General features: G+C 43.4%; 1 protein-coding gene across 5 annotated transcripts in view; it reads right to left on the bottom strand.

Moving 5' to 3' along the window:
• The window catches only part of LOC147272438 (sodium-driven chloride bicarbonate exchanger-like), a 47,169-nt gene that overhangs the window by 9,637 nt on the left and 15,236 nt on the right, over nt 1-22,296 (bottom strand). For 3 of the 5 annotated variants that reach the window (XM_086217041.1, XM_086217063.1, XM_086217130.1), the window contains 11 exons: nt 13,975-14,056; nt 9,607-9,750; nt 7,322-7,463; nt 5,878-6,038; nt 5,081-5,269; nt 4,527-4,817; nt 2,711-2,799; nt 2,259-2,416; nt 2,065-2,152; nt 1,345-1,491; nt 768-868 (listed from right to left, as the gene is read on the bottom strand). In XM_086217041.1, coding sequence (XP_086073167.1) covers nt 768-868; nt 1,345-1,491; nt 2,065-2,152; nt 2,259-2,416; nt 2,711-2,799; nt 4,527-4,817; nt 5,081-5,269; nt 5,878-6,038; nt 7,322-7,463; nt 9,607-9,750; nt 13,975-14,056 — 1,592 coding nt within the window. The remainder of the gene's footprint in view (nt 1-767; nt 869-1,344; nt 1,492-2,064; nt 2,153-2,258; nt 2,417-2,710; nt 2,800-4,526; nt 4,818-5,080; nt 5,270-5,877; nt 6,039-7,321; nt 7,464-9,606; nt 9,751-13,974; nt 14,057-22,296) is intronic. The other 2 variants (XM_086217206.1, XM_086217280.1) reach the window with 2 other exon arrangements.

Below are 22,296 nucleotides of genomic sequence, written 5' to 3'. Positions count from 1 at the left end.
ACGCTACGCTTTTTACTCAGAGCTGTCACAGGAAATGCTAATTATTTGTCCCGTAGGTTGACCTAACACTAGTTACCGTAGCAACAATAAAAACCGGGCTACAGCTTCAACAGGAAGTGCAAAACTGGTAAAAGGAGTAGCGGCTGAGTCGCTGAGTTCTGTGTGAATGTAATAAGGAAGACTATTCATCCACAGACGGCGGTACAGGGACTTCAATAACGAGTCTGTCGATTCTTCTCGGCTCGGTCGTGGCGCTTAAATCTCGCTACCTCACAAGACGGCGAGCTCTTTAAGATCGCGCCGTCGTGGTCTGCACTCATGATGTGTGCAGTCGCAGACTACGGGAGGGCATTCGTGACCTACTGCGGCGGAATCGATCCACCCCGTGTTCCAGCCCTGCAGCGGGTTCCACTTAATAAGCCTTTTGCGTAACCCTGCTCCCTCTTTAATCTTTTGTGGGTTTTTTTTTTTTAGTTCGGGGGGGTTTTGGCGTGAAACCTCCGTGCCCTGCGGTGTTAGATTATAACCCTGATTCGAATCTCACCGTCTGGACTTCAAATTGTTATTTTGTAACAACGCTCATTTTATTAACGCACGGAAAGGCTGGAGAAAAGCTGAGGTACGCTCGCCTGCCCAGCCATTAATATCCACTGCGCTAAGCTAACTAGCAGCCGGCCAATCTATGAGGGCCCTGAACGCGTGAGGACAATGATGATGCAGAAGCAGTGAAGTGACCTACTGACAGCTCGTCTCTCTCTAATACCTACTTTCCAGTGCGTTGCAGCTCAGGGCCGCCGTGCCCTCCGTGTTCCTCTGACTCTCCTAGATCTGTCACGCCGTTTGGAACGGGAGGAATCTTCCGCTTTTCCTGCATTGCGAAATAAAGTAAAGAGTCAACACCGAGACAAACTTAAAAGCCAAAGATGGATCTCTTTTGATATTTCATTTTCATTAAATCACCACGGGAGCCCCCCCCCCAAAAAAACAAAGACCCGATCGGCGTTCTGTTCGATAAGAAAGAACGTCTCTCTCATAAACAAGAATGCGGACCGCTTTTCAATGTTGTCACAGGCCAAAAATAACTAACAGGGCAGGGGGGGGGGGGGGGGGGGAACCAACAATTTGGAGAGGATTGAGAGCAGAACCCTGGGGAGCAGCATCAAAGAACAGAGTAGAACAGTTTTGGAACAGCGGAGAAGGCAGATATTCAAGTGTTCGTATGTTTACACACACTGGAGCTTTTTGAGTGGCAGCTGTCTGAGGAGGGCGGGATGTTTCTCACCCTACGGAGGGAAAAAAAAAAAATTGTATATTTTGTTATAAATGAGGATTTTAGGATTTTACCTGAGAGGGCACATTTTTGGGAGGTTCTATTCTGATGGAGGGGTCCCACTCTCCGGGGGGTAACACCGTCACCTGGTCCAGGAACTCGTCGATGCCTGCCACCAGGTCATTCCTGTCTTTGGCTTTATACGCCACATCATGGAAAATCTGCGGATGATTGAGACGGAAAAACAAGCGAAATACGGTGAATTCCGGCTACCCCGATGGAGTCTGAAAAAAAGTCAGCCGGATTAGGACACTTTTTATTCCACCATTTTCTTGTCCAATATCAAATGTGCATCTACAAATTCTAAAAAAAATTCTCACCACACTGCTAAATATTTACACAGTTTTTTTTTTGGCACAATTGAAGTTTTTAAAAGGGCAAAAATAAACCAAAGACGAAAGTTTCGCCCCCCATTCCCAGTTGCCGATGAAGTACTGCTTGCGTACTACTGCAGCCGCGATAAAAATGCAATAATGCAGTCATAAAGGGGGCTATTTTGCATAATTTAATTTTAATTCTGTAACCTAGGGAACTTCTAGTTTTTAATCGGGTGTGTTAAATTGCTTCAAATATTAGTGAAAAGTTGGAGCTGATTTTCTATTTTAACGATTATCGAAGCGCAAATTGCGTCTTTTTCCACCTCTAAACCTCCGTAAACTCGCTACAAAAGATGCTACAAAACCTCCTCCGCCCTCGCTGGCGTCATCATCAGCCTTCGCGCTCCACGGCCTCACCTCATCAGTCATCAGGGTAGCGATGGACCGCCCGATCTCATGATACTGCGGACCTTTTCCCAGAGGCCCGAGCAGGATGAAAAGAAACCTGTGAACACAGAGTCAAATCCTTTTTTAATGAAGCAGTGGGGGGGGGGGGGGGGGGGATCGGGAGCACAGGGAAAGAGGGGCCAGCAGGTGGTTTTGTGTTTAACCTGGTGGTGATGGGAACCTCAGCCAGACCGTTGAGCAGCACAGCGGGCGCCAAACGGACGAAGGCCACCACAGGTCGCTCAAGGAATTCCAACTCTCCCACTAAGACGTTTGAAGCCTCAGCGCCAGGAGGGATCTTCTTCATGAAGTGGAGGTCAATCTATTGACCAAAAGCGAATTTTTTAAAAAAAAAAGAAGAAAAAAAAGCAAAGAATTTAGAATAATGAGTTTGCTCTGAACACACGGATGATGATGATGATGTTCAGCAGTCTGAATGAGATCATCTGCGGGTTGAAAGAAAACAAGCTTGTTATACGTTTCCCAGGAAAAGAGGGTTAAGGTGACCATTTCACACGTAACCGGATCTTAAGTCAAATATACAGCGTTCCCGACGCGGCCAGATATCAGTACCAGTAGATCAACAGCGGGATCAGCGGTGGGTCTGCTCGCTCACCTTGCTGAAGTCCACGGCGCTGTTTTCTCGGCTGACGTCTTGTTTGCCCTCGTTGTTGGCCGGCTGGGACTGAGGTGAAACTGTTTGGCCTGTCGGGAAGAGCGCCAAACAAACACCATGTCAGTTTCACCGCGGCTAACAAAATACTTCTTTCCCACACTAAGATAAAAATCTCCTGGGAGTGACTAGAGGGTACAGTTACATTCTCTGAAAAATATGATACAGGTGGAACCTTTTGTTGTAGGTGCCGCACCTTTATCGGAAATAAAAAAGGTTCAGCTCTACGGTGATAAAAAGACACGACATTGTCCTTTTTTTTTTTTTTTTTCAGAGTGTATCTGGTGAAAAAGTGGCTAAAGCTTTCTAAATTGTAAACTAAATGAGATGCAACCTTCAGTCGCCGAGCGCCAAATTAACGCCGGCTCTTGTCATTGGGTTTAGCTGAAGATTGCTCTCGCCTTCTAGTTTTACAATTTCAAGCCATTAGTGACGTGAACGCACCAATTTCAGCTGATGAGAGCTAAAGGATTTTTAAAAATGTGCTTTTAAATATAGCAGCTGTCTCAGTGAGAGTGCAATGCTACTTTCCTTAAAGAAATACATTTGAACGTTGGGAAATAATCTTGTTTTCTTTCTTGCTGAGCGCTAAATAGATCAATACCACGCTCGTATCTCCATTTTTTTCACTTTGCAGGGCCACAGTGACTTAACCAGATAACTTTAGGGGTCTCATGAGGTGTAAACTGTTTTTAAATCTCCAATTTATTTTCCAGTCATGCTGAGCAAAGCTAACTGGCTAACGCGTCCAGCGCGTGCTACAGTATGGGTGACGTCGAGCTTATCGTCTCAACAAGAAAAGAAATATTTCCCAAATGTTCCCAAAAATATTTCTTTAAGTATAAATTCAAAAGGTTACAACATGTAGTTTAAGTTTGTTGTTGTTGTTGTTGTTGTTGTTACAAAGCAGGTTGCTACCACTGTTATTAGTGAGTGTAGCCATTTTAGCTAGGCTACGACGCTAGGCTATCACAAAGCTCCAATGGTTTATAGTCATCGAAGAAGGTGACATAAAGTGGAGAGTATAACCATAAATAATACACATCTGGCCGAATGATTCACCAAATTAATATTTTTTTTTTTTATTAAAAGCAGTTTTTTCCAGCTCATTCTGGTTATTTTTTATTTCTGTTTCCCCTTAAAATCTCATGAGTGTGGTCAGAGATGTTGGACCTGAAACCACGCCCATCGGCGATGTCACTGAGCCCAGGAGCACACCTGAGCATCATCAAGCTCGTCAGACGCCGACTTGCTAGGAAGACCGCGGGGATAGCGAACAGCAATCGAACCCAACGAATAAAATACATGTGCATATACATCCACAGTGGATGTATATGCTGTATCAGGTGTCATTTTGTGACTGTTTTCACTGTACTTTATTGAGTCTTATTGCTATGCTACGTCTCCTCATGTGGGGCGGTAACGATGTGAGTGTTATATGACATGTAGGAGCATGTAGAGGAGGGGGAAGTCAGGTGAATGTAACGTTTCAAGACGAGGCTAGCTAGCTAGCTAGCCCAATCACAAGTGTCCAACTTTCCTTTGACTGCGATCGGCTACTCGCGTCTGATTACAGGGCGACATACTGTGTGGGAACTGGTTGGCATGTTGCCCCACTGGGCGTCAGTGACAAGATTTTGCAGGGCTGGACTGTGAGATTAGATTAAGTAGGTGACACTCTCCCCTTTTCATCAGTTACTGTTAGCAATACTCTAGCTACGCTTTTAGCCGTTAGCATCAGCGTAGGCGTTCTGGTTGCCTGTGCCGACTTCTTGGTCTTCCTGTGAGATGAGGCAGTAGCCCTGTGCTACTGCCTCAAGAGCGCTAAGACGTTTGGTCTTGCTTTCGTCAGACGACATGTCTGTGGTCACGTGACTGCGGCCCCCGAAGGAGGTCAAAGGTGACGGAGGTGGAGGCAGACACGATAAGCAGCACACACACGGAGGCCATGCCACACGGGACGGGGTATTTCTGGGTGGGGCATTCAGGGTGAGTGCTTTGTCAGGAAAACACCTGGGAGATTTGATGGTTTGATAAGAAAGGCCATTTACTGATTTCGTGGCACACACAAACACACACACATACACATGCGAAATACAGCAGACAAGACAAACACACACAAACACAGAGAAACACAAACAAGAGGAGAACATGAGATATAAAACAGCAGTAAAACGGCGAGTCACAGATGGAAAAAACAAAACATGCAAAGGATTACAAACATACTGCTTATATATTTACTGAATGCACTCCCGTCCCCGCGGAGAAGGCAGATTCTGGCTGCTCATGTGTGTGTTCAGACCATTTGCTCACCATTTTTGTCCATGGAATGTGGCTCAGATTGCTTCTTGCCGATATCGGCGAAGGAGCGTACGATAGGAATGCGGTTGGCCAGTTTCTTGTGGTTTTGGTGGTGATGTTGCTTGAGGAGGGCTTCACGTATCCTCCTCCTGGCATCCTGACCCACAGGACCCGACACCTCGTGCTGATCCAGAACCATATCTGCGGAGCGACACGCCTTTGTCAGTTTACATTTTACTGTCCGATCAGCTGATCCCGAGTCTGTTCCCGCCGAGCAGCCGGCGACGCGAGGAATTTACCAGACCGACAAAATCTTCTATGTATTTTATTTTCTGAAAAACTCAAACAAAGCAGAAGGATTTATACCAAACCAGACTTTTGATTTTGCACGTCGGGCCTTAATAGCAATCATCTAATCTTTATTTTTTTTTGTGAACGGTGACCAAGCTCGGGAGCTTTAAAAATGTGAAATCAATACCTCTCAGCCTTCAATCGTCACTTCGAGGGCTCTGACATGAAGTCTTAATCTCAAAGGAAATATCTACGCTACGTCGCTGATGACTAATTCTGTTAAATCAAAACCAGGGGGGAAAAAAAACTGAATTAATTTTAGAATCAAGTCAAGAACCAAGAAGCCAAAAACACACTCAAGAGTTTTAATCTCAGAGGCTTTACCTGCTCCAACACGAGCGAGCTAATTAATATCGATACACGGATTCATCATATCTGACCGTAATCTGCGTGTAATCCACGTGATATTTTACCGACTTACATAATGGGAGCGTAACCGCTTGGCGACACGCGCCTACCTGCAATCTCCTCCAGCGAGTTCGCCCTCATGTCCAGCATCACCGTTCCGTTCATGATGCAACTGCGTAGCTCAAAGAGACTGTGTAGAGACAGGGTGGCGACGTAGGGCTTACTCCACCGCTCCCCGCCGTCCTCCACGTCCTCCTCGAACTTCAACCACCTGACGGCGGATAAAAAGCCGGGACACACGTAAGACGAGGTACATTTCGGTGTAGCGGGAGCTTCGTGTCGGTGGTAATAAATTTGACCGATTTTTAAGTCTGTAGCTGATTTTAAAATTAATATTTTTCCCTTCCCTTCCGCAGGAAGACAAGAGCCCAAGATAATTCTTTTAAGTCACTGCCCAAATATGGTGATTCCTCCTTTTTTTCCAGCTCTCCCGCTTTAGCTCAATCTCAGGTGGAGATTTTCCGCGCGAGTTTCAAGAATCTGAGGTGTTTTCCCTCATCATGTTCTCATGGATTGAAAAAAAAAAAAAAAAAGCAGCGTTAACTTTCCTTAAATATCAAGCGACTATCAGAACAAATCGCAAAGCAGAAGTAAAAATGTCATTTCTGTCTTGACGTCGCTTTGTTGTCATTGTGAAATGCACAGCAACGGATTTTATAGTGAAGAATTTCCTTGGCATATTGTGGAAATGAAGACACCAACTTTCTTTGCATACTTCACATCGTTCAAGTACTTGTGAGATGTGTGTAGTATGAACATTCACAGTATAAAAACACTGTGGATTACAGTTTTGACGGCTTGTATTTAGCAGGTAATAATAATTATATTCATATTGCTTCACAACGAGTCTCCCTTTATAAAGGATTAATACCTTGTTGTAAGTGTGTTATTAATTGTGTCGTAAACACTTAATAAGCCGTTAATTAACAGTCGTAAATGACTTATAACCCGCTTTCCCACAGTGCGAGGTCGCTATTTGACAAGATGAAGGGATGCTTTTTTAATCCGTCAGATCTTAAACCACGATGGATACACGTGCAGCAGTGTAGCATTTGTTCAACTTGCCAAATAGTGACTTTGCATCGACGGATGGGAAATTAGGGTATAAGTCATTTACGACTGTTAATGAACGATTTATGAAGTGGTTACAATGCTAGTAATAACACACTTAAAAGCATTTATCAATCCTTTCTGTGGGGAAACAGTTTGTAAAGTGGTAGCGTAACAATAATGTGATAAATAAACTGAAATGTTGCACATTTATAAAAGCTGGAATATTATGCAACTCGTGGAGTCGCCCCCTGCTGGCTATTAGAACATAAAGAATGAAGAATGCGGCTTTGCTTTTCCAGCCTTCAGGATACTTCTTTTATACAGACTGTATGTACCGAGCAAATTGTGGACATCCTGAAGGGAGGGGTGACACATGATGAAATGCTAACACAGCAGCTGTACAGAGGCAACCAGCCAAAGTGTCTGTCTGCAGGGGTGTACCTGGCTGTCTCCTTCCATTCCGCATCCTCACCCTCCCTGAGGCAGATTTCGTCCAGCTCAGTAAACAAGGCGTGCGGGATGTGTTCCTCGTCACCGTCCTCTGTCCCCAACAGAAACTGCACCCTCTGAGCTGGTGTGTCTGCTGCAGCAAATGGAAGAGGACGGAGACAGCGTGGTAGTTTCAACGAATCCCAAACAGAGAGAAAAGAGGTACACCAGCAAACACGGTTCACCAGTCGGGCACGGAACACTCGAGGCTGGCTTTGTACGATGAACCTGTCCACTGATGGCAAATCGCAATCGTATGGCTTTTATCTGGCACAGTCTGGCTTCTATTTTCACTATTTCCCTCCTGGAGAGTAGGAAGACAGCCATGATTGCGTTACTTGAAGGAAAATCAATCAACAAATGACTCTCTGCTGCCACCTTGAGACACGCGCATGAAACTGTAGCTTCATATGCGCATGAGGAAAGAAAAAAATCATTGTCCGTGAGCATCAGATGACTTCATCGTCATATGACAGCAGCATTTTTGATTGGATGTTGGTTGAAACTGGTTTTATAGAGTTGAGATCTTTGCAAAGAAGAAAAAGACAAATGCACACACAAACAAGGAAAAAAAAACAGGACAGCTTGAAATTTGGGGAGCTCTCAAAGTAAACTCGTAACATACTCAGTCCATTTCGTCCATATCGACTTAGTTTCAATCGGGAAAGAAAAAAGTTGTGCTTCACTGTGTGAAGCCGACTGAAGACGAAGGAACGGACGCACCCCTCTTAGAGTCGTGGTACGTGTGTAAATCCAATTCAAAATCCAATCTCTGATTGATTTCCGTTACCTAGAATCACATCACTTCCTTCTTCACCTCAGCTTTGAAGACCAAAGTTAAGTTTCCAGACTGTCACACATGCTGTTGTAACAATGCAACTTTCTTTCAGTCTTGGGACGAATAAAGGGTTACCTTATTTTATGTCATTTTATCTTAGCTAATCTCATTTTATCTCATGTCGTGTCATCTTATCTGATTTTAGCTAATCCCTTCTTATCTCAACTCATCTTATCCCATGTGATCTTATCTCATGTGATCTTATCTTATCTTATCTCATGTGATCTTATCTTATCTCATGTGATCTTATCTCATGTTACCTTATCTCATCTCATTTTATCTTAGCTAATCTCATTTTATCTCATGTCGTGTCATCTTTTCTGATTTTAGCTAATCCCTTCTTATCTCAACTCATCTTATTTCATGTGATCTTATCTGATCTCATGTGATCTTATCTTATCTCATGTGATCTTATCTTATCTCATGTGATCTTATCTCATGTGAACTTATCTCATGTCATCTTATCTTATCTCATGATATCTTATCTTATCTAATGTGATCTTATCTTATCTCATGTGATCTTATCTCATGTGAACTTATCTCATGTCATCTTATCTTATCTCATGATATCTTATCTTATCTAATGTGATCTTATCTTATCTCATGTGATCTTATCTTATCTAATGTGATCTTATCTTATCTCATGTGATCTTATCTCATGTGAACTTATCTCATGTGATCTTATCTTATCTCATGTGATCTTATCTTATCTAATGTGATCTTATCTTATCTCATGTGATCTTATCTCATGTGATCTTATCTCATGTGATCTTATCTCATGTCATCTTATCTCATGTCCTCTTATCTCATGTCATCTTATCTCATGTCATCTTATCTTATCTCATGTCATCTTATCTCATGTCATCTTATCTTATCTCATGTCCTCTTATCTCATGTCATCTTATCTCATGTCATCTTATCTTATCTCATGTCATCTTATCTTATGTCATCTTATCTTATCTCATGTCATCTTATCTTATGTCATCTTATCTTATCTCATGTCATCTTATCTCATGTCATCTTATCTTATCTCATGTCCTCTTATCTTATCTCATCTTATCTTATCTCATGTCATCTTATCTTATCTCATGTCCTCTTATCTTATCTCATCTTATCTTATCTCATGTCATCTTATCTTATCTCATGTCATCTTATCTCATGTCATCTTATCTTATCTCATGTCATCTTATCTTATCTCATGTCCTCTTATCTTATCTCATCTTATCTTATCTCATGTCATCTTATCTCATGTCATCTTATCTTAACCTGTTTTGGATGTTAGTGTAGGTAACTCCAGCTAAACAAAACAAACTAACTTTATTCTCTTTTTTTCAAATTTATTTTAAACAAAGGAATAAGACGTTAGGCGGCTGTTATGTCTCAGTTCCTGGACACCTACTGTGTGAGGGGGATTCTCGTCCATCGTCGGTCGTGGAGTCCCTCTCCTTTGACCTCTTCCTGTGTCTGTGTCCGTGGTGACGGTGACGTCGGTGCGACCTCCTGCCCAGAGGAACGTGAACCCCGATGTAGAGAGTCCGGTGGCCTGAAGTGAACACAGAGGACACGTGTTCAGTGTGACTGTGTCGTTACGCAGGTAGAGTAGGAGATTCTGCTGATGGGACACATGAAAGTTCAACGTGAGCCGCTGCATTCCTGCTGTTGGATGAAGCACGAGGAAGCACAAAGTTAAAAAATGCAATTTCCAAAGTCGGCGCAGCCCCTTTGCCAGCGTACAGTGTTTGACAGTATACTTGGTGCAGGCACTTCGTTTCCGTACACCATCTGGAATATTTTTAGACGGACAAGCAAGAAAAAAGTTGTTTCCTCACGCAAACTCGCCAGACGCTGAGAGAAATCCCTGCGAAAATAAGCAACGCGGTTGTGGCAGAAGCAGATGAGGAACTTAGGACAGTGATTCAACTCAACAGCTCGATAAATGATGACTAAATAAATTCAGTGACGACATCTGCATCCACTCATACTCTGGATTTTGCATTCGTTCCGGAAAAAAACAACGTTCAGACTGAATGGGAGAGAAAAATAATCCGGTTTACATGCAAAATACACGGGTGACTAATTCAGAGACTGATGACATCAGAGATTAAAAAAAACAACAACAACATTAAAGCTGATGCTGCATTCTTGTCGCTTCCCTCGTATCAAGTCTGCATTTGCAAGTACTAGTAAGTTGTACTAGTACACTTGAAAATACACATCTGGTCATTTACAAGACATAGAAGGAAGTAGTTGCTGTCCATTTTTTGTTTTTTTTTTTGGGGGGGGGGGATCTGAATTCAATGTAGAAAGTGAGAGCGGGTGTCTTTCTCAGACGCGCGTGCATCTACTGGGTCAGCTTGAAGATAATCCGAGCTGATATTACAGCGGTGGAGCTGGCTGACCGCTTCATCCTCCCAGCTAGCTCGCAGCTCAGTGGCCCAGACAAAGACACAAACACCGGACACCCTGTTCTCTCTGTCTGGCTCATGTACCATATGATCTCCGGCGTAACTCGCAGCTATTTTGATTTGATTTGTGTTTTTTAGATTAGATTTACAGTTAAGCGAGAGATTTAAATGTCTAAACTGTATTCCGGTCACCTTCTTATGACAAGCTAAGGCTACAGGATGTGTTTTAGGACTACCGTGCACACAAAAAAACAAGTCTATACAGATGTCAGTAGGGATAAAAACAATTATTTGATAAATATACAGCTGGAATGCAGTTTTTATTCATTCCTGTGTTTCTTCACCCGTACATTGACGTGGCGGCTTGTCTGGACTGGTCTGATCCCGTGAGACGGTTTAAGCCCTCCATTTTTTTGGATAAACAATTCTCTAACGTTGTGAGCGATACAGTGAAAAACATGCTGAATTCAAAATAAATGCCCCAAATTGTTTTCAGCAGCTCAGAGACGTGACTAATCGCGTTACAGCACGCTAATAAGATTTAGGGCGACGCACAGATCTGACGTGAGTCACCTCAGGGCTCGCGCTGAAGATGCAGCTTCTCTTGTAGACGTGTGCCAGAATCGAGGTGAATTAAGGTCCAAGAAGAGGCGGTGACGGGAAAACTAACGAGGTCTATTCGCGTTTCCCGAGTTAATGGCTGTTTTTAGTGAGGACTTTGCGCAGGAGGAATGCTGCAGCTGAGGAAACATGAGGACAGAGCGGTAGGACTTGAAGTTTCATGAATCAAGACTCGTGAGTGGGGGACTTCCCAAAAATAGCTCACCTCCTCAAGGCCTGAGCTTTTGATGACGTCATAGGATGCTTTTTTTTTTCTTCTCTCTCTCTCTCTCCCCCCCCCCCCTCCATCGCTGCATCTCAGTGATTTGCAGTCAGGCAAAGCTAGGATTCATGCAGCGTTGTGTTGAGTTTCAGTTCCCCGATACGTCACTGCGTGCATTCACGCTGTCTGTGGCCACAGAGAACAGTCGCCTCTGACTGACTAAGCTCTGACGTGGCCGTGCAGCCACCGTTCTGAACAACGTTGAGCTCCAGAAGTCAAATTTATCCCGCTAACCTCAAATTTCTACTTGTTCTTCTTATGCAATGCTGCTCCTTTTATTCGCTGCTCTCTTTAATATGATCCTAAATGCGTTTGTTTTAAGATGCCACGCATCTGCCGATCGCTTCTCTTATGGAAGGGTGAATAATTCTGATTGGGGTCTAACGTGCTAAAACCAGCGTTATTAGCTTCATCCTGGCAGGTGAAGACACAAACGGGGTTAGCCGTAGCCTTGGAAATGTTAGCGACTTTATGTTTCATCTTCCCAAGCCCATTTTATCTACTCGGAATACAGCGACAGTGACCTGCGACCACCAAAGTCTTTTCAGCTCATCCCTGCAGTGCCGAATTTGAAGAAATTCCCTCAAGCTTTCCCAACGATATCCTACGCTTTGTACATTTGATCAACTTAGCAGGTTTGGTCCTTAAAATTTACACGTGTAACTTTAAGTAAAAAGCAGACGGGCGTCGATTTTAACAAATGTTACTCAAACAGGAATAATTTGGGATTCTATTCACCGGTGGGTTAAATCCATATTTATGTCACGCTCCCGTTTGAACTGTACTTTTTAAAATTTCCCTTTGGGGCTAAAAACGTCAGCGTTTTATTCGCTCTTTTATCCTGACAGAATTCATTCTCGCGTGTGTGAGCGTGCTTTTAAACAGACATCAAGTTGTGTGTAAACTTGTTGTGCGCGGTTTGTTCGCGGGATGTCTTCATGGCTGTGTTTCATCCTTTTATGGGATGTATTGTCATTAAATACAGAACAGCTCCAGATGTGAGAACAAGCCGGCAGGTGTCGGTACCCAAAGAGGCGGCGCAGTTTCAGACGGCTTCAGAGGATTTCCTGGTGACGCTGATGCAGTATCAGCGTTACTATAGCAACAGACAGCTCGTCATCACCCGCCGCCCTCTGAGGATGAGGGTCCTCGAGATGAAAGCAGCACCTCAATGGCACTGTGTCAGAATCAAAGAGTAACACCTTCGCCGGCTGCTTTGAAGAATGTTGCCTGGCAACCGGATGCTGATGTAGGAATTATTTTGGCTTCATTATGAAGCCAATGTTTCACGGTTTTCCACACTGCTGTTTTGGTTTTCCCAGACTAAACCTTGAAGCTAGCGACAACAATTGTTAAGAGTAAGAAAGTGTTTTTTTGTTTGTTTTTAAAAAAAATTGATTTAAAAAGAAAGAGACTTACAGCTCAACGTGTTTTTTTCAAGACCTGATCCAAGAAAGACATTCGCCGAGTGACAAGCCACGTTGCAGCTACGAACACGTTTGTTACGTCGGCTTACGGCCACCCTGGTTCCGCTCTCTCCATAAATAATCGATCTTCTATCCCGCGGCTGGAATATAAAAACCCAATCTTTGTGTTTGTTTGCTTATTTTTTTTATTTCTAGTTTTCTAAGTTTGTCTTCCAGTATAAGTTGTGATGAAGGCAGTCGCTCCACAAGCCCCACTTCGTCTTCCTTGATCATGTTTCTCATACTGCGTGTCGTTTGAATGGATGATGCCCTTTTTTTGTTCTTTTTTTTTTTTAGTTCTAAATGTAATAAAAAGGAACGACTGGCAAAGTGGTATCGTAATTAGGTTGCAGTAAAAGCTCAAATCCATTTGTGTTCATTTCGATGGCTATCAAACTCTTGATGACAAAGACAAACGCGCAGACGGCAACAGAGACGACAACATACGGAGGACCAACCCAGCGGTAACAAAAAAAAAAAAAAAAAAAAAAAGGAAGACGATCTTGTTTTTCATTGCGCACTTTGAGAAAAAAAAATGGCGAGGAAAAAAGCTGAATGGTTGAAAACGGGATCGAAGGAAATCAGAAAAGGAGGGTATCTTTCGTTGTCTTGCATTTACGGTGTATAAAAGTTCCGAAAGCGAATTCCGAATTTTGCTAATTCATCTACACAGGGGATATTTTATAGGCAGTTAATACGCACTGGTTGATGTAGCCTCAAAATTTCAAGCTAATTCTCGAAATGTCATTGTTCATCTCAAAATGCACGGTGAAAAAAAAACCCGAATCTTCCTCTGAAATTTTTTTCGCGACGTTTCCGCTTTGTCCTCCAAGCGCAAGAGGAAAAAAAACGGCTCGCTCTCGACTTTGTTGTCAACGTTTCGTCTCTTCTTCTTGGGCACGGTGTCGTAAAAGACAAATCAGAAGAAGCTGCGTCACACTTTTTTTTTTTTTGTGCGGCTGCCGAGAGACATCGTGCAACAATGACAGACAAAAATGCGTTGAGTGTGTTACCTTCTAATTCTTCCTTCTCAAAGTTGGTGTTTAGCATGGATCGGGTTCCCCCGCGGTCCACCACTGCTTCCTCATCAGTTCTCTGGAAGAGAAGGATCTATTGCTCAAATATAACCATGACAGAATTAGCATCTTAAAGACAATGACATTTAAATGTTGGTTTGAAATGACCTTCCTAGCTAATTGTTCACAGATAAACGAGCGTAGATGTAGTTGACATGTAGTTCCGCTGAGTATTTCTCTGAGCGTACCGTCTGTCTCAGAGGCGCTTTTGTCTAGACTGAAGCAAAAAAAAACGTCGAAATGCAATAGTTGTTGCATAAGAGTCCCCCCACCACACACACACACACACACACACACACACACACGCACACACACTTAGGATGGATAAAGTGAAACTCAGCATTATACGGATAACTTCCACCGCACCGTCACCATAGCAACAAAAGGCAGCCAATCCGAATTCATCAAACACACACATTCATCCGCTGAGTGCCAGAGCGACTGTTTTGGAATCACGACCTGGAATGTTTCATGTAAATATTTCACCACTTCTGGAAAGACAAACTTCTCCGGGGTGGGGGGCCTGCAGAGCGCGACTGCTGCTGCAACAAAACGGTCACTTCCTACGATAAATAGCACTGACCTCGAAAAGTGAAAGAATGAGGAAGTCTGTAATCGTCTTCCTATGAATATTTCACGGAAACATCAGCATTATTTATAGTTTTTCATCACTTTGTGTTGGGAGACCCGGGAATATGTAAAAATCCCTGCAGAGAAACACTGTGGCGGTGAGAATATTTGCTATATTTTATTTTACTTTGAAAGAATTAGTACTTCCTGACGGTTCATTAGACCAACTGGTTACCAGATATCAACTGGAAAACAATTTTTGGTGAATTTTAAAAAATATATCTTCATCTAATCTGACATCTGACCTTCTCACTCAGCGCATTTGACTATTATGCAAAATTTATATCATCAGAGCTTCCCAGTGACAACAGAGGAAGCCGCCTGTCTGACCTCGGAGTTGAACGGTTACTTTGACAGTCCTTTAGCCGGTTCTGACGGGTGACGTAACCATGCTAGCGAAAGCGATAAATCCCAAGGGAAGAACGAGCCGTTTTTTTCTTTCGGTCGTTGTTTTTTTTTTGTTTTTTTAATTTGGATTAAAAGATTTATGTCAAATCCAACAGAGAAAGAACAAGTAAAGGTTTGGGAGGCAGGGCGACTTTCTGATAGCCTCTTACCTGCGCCCACTGAGCGAGCATGGATGCGCACCGTTAGCAGTGATACGCCCTGACAGCACTTTATGTTTTTCAAGTGGAAAATCCGGTTAGCCCTGACGTGTCCCAGGAGGATTTCGATTCTTCCTTTATCAATATTTTATAGTTCCCGAGACAACTAGACAACGTTGATCTGGAGCCCCGAGGCCTGTTCTACAAAGTAGGATTCGAACAGCGAGGTAACTTCAGGGTCGTACCGGGTCTTCTGCTCCAGCAAAGGTGGTTGGGGGTATATCACCACGGCAACGCATACCGCAGACCTAGCTTAATCTGGAGCAGGCTAAGAAATACAAACACTGACCAATCACGTTTTACAACACGGTTGCCGTTCATCCCAGGACGGCGGGAGGGTCTCTCAGGAGAGATTAACCGATCAAACCCGTCTCTCGGGGGGGGAACTCTTTCAACAATACCGATTTTTCTGCATAGGCATTTATTGACTCTTGCCAGCTAATGGAGGCATAGGTAGACAGTGAGACTGTCTCCACTATTTATGTATCATGACCCAGCTGCAGCTGAAGGAACGATGTTAATATTGATTCATGCACCATAGTCCTCACTGCGATTTCATTAAAAGGCAATCAAGGGGGCTTTGGAACAGCGGTATTAAAAAGACGGATTGATACTCCTCGTATTTGTTGGGGGGTTATAATTTGTTCCTCTTGAGCGAAACACTCGCGCAAAATGAACTCTTCCTTTTTCACGTGAACATAAGACACTAAAAACGTTTTTTTTTGTGTCTTTGGACGTTTAATTGAGACACACAGCGAAATTTTATCTGGATGAGGACATGTTTAAACTCTTGTCCCGGTTCAGGTTTAGTGGTTTAAACAACGGTCTTTAGATTTTGTTTCAGTTTAGAGGTCCTTTTTTATGCCATCCACACTACTGCAGCATGGATTTGTGGATCTGAAGAGAGTGTGTGTGTGTGTGTGTGTGTGTGTGTGTGTGTGTGTGTGTGTGTGTGTGTGAGGGAAAGAGAATTAAAATTAAAGAGAACATTTACATGGATTACCATAAAGTCGTGACGAAATGAAAAAACCGAGCTGATTTCCTGTCTTTTCAGGTGCTTTGTTTGAACAGGCGAGGACGCTGTGAGTTCACGGGATCCGGTTTATGAACATATATGGGTCAGTGGGTGGAGCAGGTCGAGAACACCTCTGCAGGTTTTTGTGCAGTTGCAGCCAGGCGGATGAAAGGAAGGGAGGAAGGACGGACGACGCTCTGTCTTTCAGCTCTGCGGTCTGTCCTGCTCTCTGTTGGCACAGCCACCGGCTTCAGATAGTGAAGATAATTTACCGGCTGTATAACGCATTTGTTTCCAAAGTTCAACACAAAATGTTCTTGCCCTAAAACACTGTTCTTTTAACAAAACACATTGATTTGCTGTCAGTTTGTTACAGAGTAGAAATAATTCATTACCTATCAAGATGCCTTGGACCTTTGACCACCAAAATCTATTCAGGTCATCCTTAAATCCCAGAGGATGTTCGAATTGTATTTGAAGACATTCCCTCAAGGTGTCCTAAAACCTTGCATTCGTAGTAGCGGGCAGTGACCTTTAACCTTTCACTGCCAAAATTCTTTCCGTTCGTTCTGGAATCCCAGCGGATTTTTTGAAAAATTCCCTCGCATACGTGCCGAATACCGTGACCTTTAACCTTTGACGACCAAAATCTTCTCAGTTCATTGTTGCAAGGAAGAGAAACAGAGAACATTTCTTTTCAGCGTAAAGTTGACAATGTCCTTGGAAATACGGAGAGAAAGTTTGAATTAATTTGAATGGATGGCAGCATTTTTCACGACAACTGACAACAAACCAATAACACCAATATGCTAAATGTCAAAGTAGCACAGAAGCTAACGGTTAACATGCAGAATGCAGGTTTACTGTTGACTAAGTCGCACACACACGTTTGCGCAGACACACAATCGATCTGACGGAATCACATAGCATATAAACATTGATTTATGGTTGAACGAGGGTGTGAGAGGTTCATGAGTCATGCGTCCACTTCAGGTGGATTTGTACACAGAAAACTGCATGCAGGCGGGACGACGCGTGGTTTTATGAATATAATACTTTCCAGATTTTGAGCTTATTGTACTTTCGGAGTGGCGTCGCAAAAGAGACACATTGCAACAAGCTAAAGGTGGCTGCTGCTGGCCATCAATCTCTGATCCTGTCAGATTAATAACCACTGGCGTTATGACAGCTATACACACAGACACACACACAAACACACACACACATACACACCAACACGTGGACAACCATGTGAGAAACAAGCATCAACAGGGATTGGAGGACAGATGCTGACATGCTGAGCTTACTGTATATGGGGACATTATCAGAGCAAGTAATCATACTAACATAGACATCCAGGCGCACACACACACACACACACACACACACACGCCCAGATGAGGATTCATTATCAAGTCCCCGTGGAAAGACTTCCCTAGATTTCCCCTGGCAGATGGTAATCTGAAAAAGTTTGACATTTTATCAGTCTGTTGATTCTGTCATTGTCACTTTGATCCACTGAGCAGGGCACGCTATCTGGGAGAGAAATCACCCAAGACAGCGAGGTCGTAACCCTACGTCATAGAAGCCCCCCCCCCCCCCCCCCCCAAAAAAAACCTTCAAAACACATTTTAAGATTTGTTTGCTCTCATGAGAGTCCATCAACAGCAGCGACTAAGAAAACTATATACAAGTAAAGGCAGTAACATTTTCAACAACACACACAGACACAAAAAAAAACACTTAACAGCAAATAATGCAAGCACCAATCCTGCCCTCCTGGCAGTGACAGCAAAGGAGGACAAGCCTGGGAGAGGAGCACGGGGGTTGGCTCTGCTGGTTGGCCCGCATTTCCCCTGGGAAACTCTCTCTGGCACAGCAAAACACACCGTTTCCCTCTGTCCTCCCCCCACGAAAAACAGCAAAAAAATGGAAATATTGTACATTTAGTATGCAGGTCAAAGCCTCAGCATGAGTACCACCTGATGGCAAGAGGAGGAGGATTATAAAACCATGGCACTGAATCAGAACCAGCGTGAACTGTGTTTTTATCCTACATCAGCACTGCAGTAGCATTACTGCACTACTGCATAAAATAAAATGCAGTCTAACTTCCCCTCACGGAGAAAGAGAGAAATTACAGCCTTTAAAACAGTCGTCTTCTTTGGTTTCTGGTGAATAACTAATTATACATGAAACTCCCCACCAGACAGTTGAGTAATGCACTGCGACATTTTTTTGAATATTTATATTGGGATCAAGGTATTCCTGAGGTATTGCCTTCATGTGAATGGAACCGATAGATGCCCAACTCACCTACCCCTGCCTAGTGCAGCCCGTCAGACAGTCCCCCCCACGTTCCCTCCATCTTTCTCACAACTGCAGCTGTGGGATTTCAGGATTTAAAAACAAAATAATTGCCATTCACAGCGGGCTATAGCTATGCACTGAGCTAATTTAAACAGGACCCCCCCCCCCCCACACACACACACACACACACACACACACCATCCATAATTACAGACGTAAAACTGCTTGGACAGACAGACAGTATTCTAACATCTTCCTGACTTTTGCAAATACTTAGAAAATGTAGTCAGTCTGTGAGTGAAAGAGGGGGAAAAAACAAGGGTGAATTTAGAGAGCAGGAAAAACTGGACTGAGAAGAAGTGGCTGAATTATTGGAAAGTCCCCTTTCAAAGATTGCCTTTTCAAGAAAAAGTACAAAATATCCACAAAAGTCAAGACTTTGTGGTGTTCCTCAGAGATTAATCCTTGGACCCATTTTGTTTTCACTATCTATGATCCTTTAGGCTACTTGATCCATCAGTTGCGTGTTCTATCATTGCTGTGCTGATGATACACAACCCGTCTGGCATTCGCCCAAGTTCAGGGGTCTCATTCGTGAAACTATGTGTAGTATTCATACTAAAAGTAGACGTACACAAAAAAGACGATAATGGCATACATCGAAAAATATCCCAACTTATAAAACCGTGTGTACGCTCAACTGCAATCAGTTTCTCTCACGTTTGTTTTTAGAAATCACAACTGTTGCATTGAAAAGTGGCGTACACGTGTGTGCTTTAACACATGTAAAACCATATGAAAATATATCTTATTCTAGATTCTAGCGGCTTCAACTTGGCGGTGAGTCTACCGCCACCTTTGAATGAGCGTGGGACTACAACAGATTTGGTGGCACGATGCTACAGATTTCTGCGATGGCGGATCGTGAACACATTCTGATACATGACAATCTATTATTGTGGTGTTGCACGGCCCTAGCCGGATGGTATATCCCTCCCTGTTTTGTCCAAATCAAAGCTTTATCCTGCTCAGTATGACAGATGAGCCACAATCTCCTGCCTGCTGGTCTCTGCTTCTATTTTTAACCACCGGTTCCTCTACCTGATGTTACTGACCTGAGACCAGCCCCGAGTTGCATCCCTACTCACCAATCTGGGTTGAGATTAATCTGCCAGCCTTTAGGGCAGGATAAAACTTTGTCTCTGACCCTGGGATCAGTAATGGAGGGCCTGCATAGTGGAGAGAATTAAAACGCCCATTTCTCAGTTAGTCCTCTAGTCTGCGATGAAGGCTTCAGGGGGAACAGGAGCAGAGAGCACGTGATGAAGACTCCAGGGTAGTAGGGATGGGAGATGTGGGGGGAGGGGCAGGCATGTGATCAGGCAAACATGACATGAACAGATATTATATGCATTTGCTCTGGATTTGATCATTTTGAACAAAACTCTCTCTTGAACAAATCCTTCCTTTATGACATTTCTGTACCCGGCTCTTATGTAACCTCCAGTATGTACCGCAAGTAGCGTGCACAGACTCATATAATACAGTTTACTGTACACACATCCTGCATCGGCCTGCTAATGCACACAGCAACTCTGCAGGCAGTGGTGTGATGGGGAGGAGCGGTGTGGATGAGTGAGCAACACACTGGGGAAGAGGGTAAAGAGGCTTCAGGACTGGACATGAAGCAGGACCAGAGGATGCTTTCATGTCACATGGAGTTAAGTGTGCATGTGTGTGTTCACACTTGTGGAAATTACACGCGTGACCTTCACCAGACAGGCTTGACATTGGGCTTCATCTTATTCCTATTCAAGGCACGTTCTGTAGATGAGTAGCGTTTCTGTACCTTGAGCTGAGATAGAAGCCATGCTAAATGACCCTTGCGTTCCTCTTTTGGGGTAGAACCGACTGATTTGGCCAAAAAAAATATTTTGAATTCTTCCAGTATTGAGAAGAGGAATGTCTGTTTAGTGGGACATGTTCGTGTCCTGGTGAGAGTCCAGTAGTGGTGAGAACTGTGATGCTAAACAGCACTGTCACCATGTCAGTGGCTTTCGGCCCCTCTGAACAAGACTGTTGTGCTTGAGACGTTCTGTTGTGTATAAAATATGAACTGGAAGAGACAGCCAAGGCCAGAGAAGAAATAGCAATCTGAGCCCGTGAGGGGCAAAACAAGCCTTTACCCTGAATGTTATTGCACCCATTCTGAGCTTTCCTACCTCGTTCAGTACAGTTACGTTAAACTTTATTGATACAGCGCATTTAAAAACAACTGCATTTGAGCAAAGTGCTGATAAAAGCTTTAAAATGCGTTTATAAGTTGTGTTTTGAAGTGTAAGTGGGTGCTACTGAGCACGCGCTTGTAAAAATCACAACATTTGTTGCTATTTTAATTAATTATTTCATCGGGGGTTGGAAAAAAGATATAAAGCAGGAGGGGGCCCCGGGTGTTAGTGAATGGATGGATGAATGGATGAGTTTTCTAGATATGAGGAATTAGTTGAGTTTTCCAAGTTGGGAGAGATGGTTTTCTTGTCCTGTTTTAAGAACTGTGTTTGGAGATGTTTAATCTAAAGTTGATCAGAATGATATTCTACATTCTATGAATATCCATTTTCTTTTTCAATGATCTCTTTCTACTCTTTATATGGGTAGTGACAATCATGGGTTAAGTAGTGCGATTGTCTGAGACTGTCAGACATCATGAGAAAAGAAAAAGGTGCCCCAGGGCTGGTTTTTCCTCTCTGTTCGACTCTGAATGTAGTGGCTGTGCCGGATAGGAAAGAGAGCAGAAGGGGAGAGTTTAAGCTTGATAATTTAATTTGCTTGACACCCGGCAGTGAAGGTGGCGTTTATGGTGCCAAATTTAAGAGAGACGTGGGTTTTGACAGAATTATCTATGGATGCTTTATGTTGAATGGGGAAATTCTTGTATGTGGTCTGATTCGTGTCAAAGCAACCAGTGTGAACGTTATTTGGCCGGTAAAACAGAGAAGAGGAAATAATGAAAGCATTTGGTTTAGTCTGGCATCTTTCTGCAGTACTTTTTTGGTTTTGGAGTGTTGATAGTTTGTTCCTGGACCTTTTGCCTTTCCGTCACAATCTGTTGACTGCCGACATTAGACAGAGGAACCAGCCTAGGGTAGGATTAACCTGGGTCATGGAAAAAAGGTTATTAACTTTGGGTAGAATGTGTGATGATGTAAAGATGATGAGTTTGAATAATCCAGAGGTACCTAATGGGTTGTGAAAAATTCCCCAATCTCAGCATCCAAGTCTAAGAGAGTTAGAGGCAGAATCCATGGTATGGACCAGTTGATGGAGAAGCCAGAAATCCTGCCGACGCTGTTAATTGGATTGTGGACTGAAGGGAAAAGGTTGCAGATATATGATAGATATAGAAGGACATCATCGGCATATAGACTCATTTTGTGACAGCGACAGTCAGTCTTACAGCCAGAAAAGCTGTGACTGTATGTTACAGAACCGGCAAGTGGTTCTACGAAAAGTGGGGGAAAAAAAGAGGAGACAGAGTTCCTCTGTTTAGAGTGAATTTTACATTTTTCCATTTGTGTTTATTGATGCCGAAGGAGCGCTGCGCAGAACTTGAGTCGGTGAAATAGGATCCAAGCCGAAATGGTTAAAGGGGTGAAGGGAAAGGGTCATCCTACCCCACCAAACGCCTTCTTGGCATTC

The sequence above is a fragment of the Aulostomus chinensis genome, chromosome 1, assembly GCF_037954235.1.
Source record: "Aulostomus chinensis isolate RoL2024-O1b breed Wild chromosome 1, RoL_Achi_v1.0, whole genome shotgun sequence".
Lineage (NCBI taxonomy): Eukaryota > Metazoa > Chordata > Actinopteri > Syngnathiformes > Aulostomidae > Aulostomus > Aulostomus chinensis.
The sequence above is the reverse complement of the archived record's forward strand: the minus strand, read 5'-3'. Positions and strand labels throughout refer to the sequence as shown.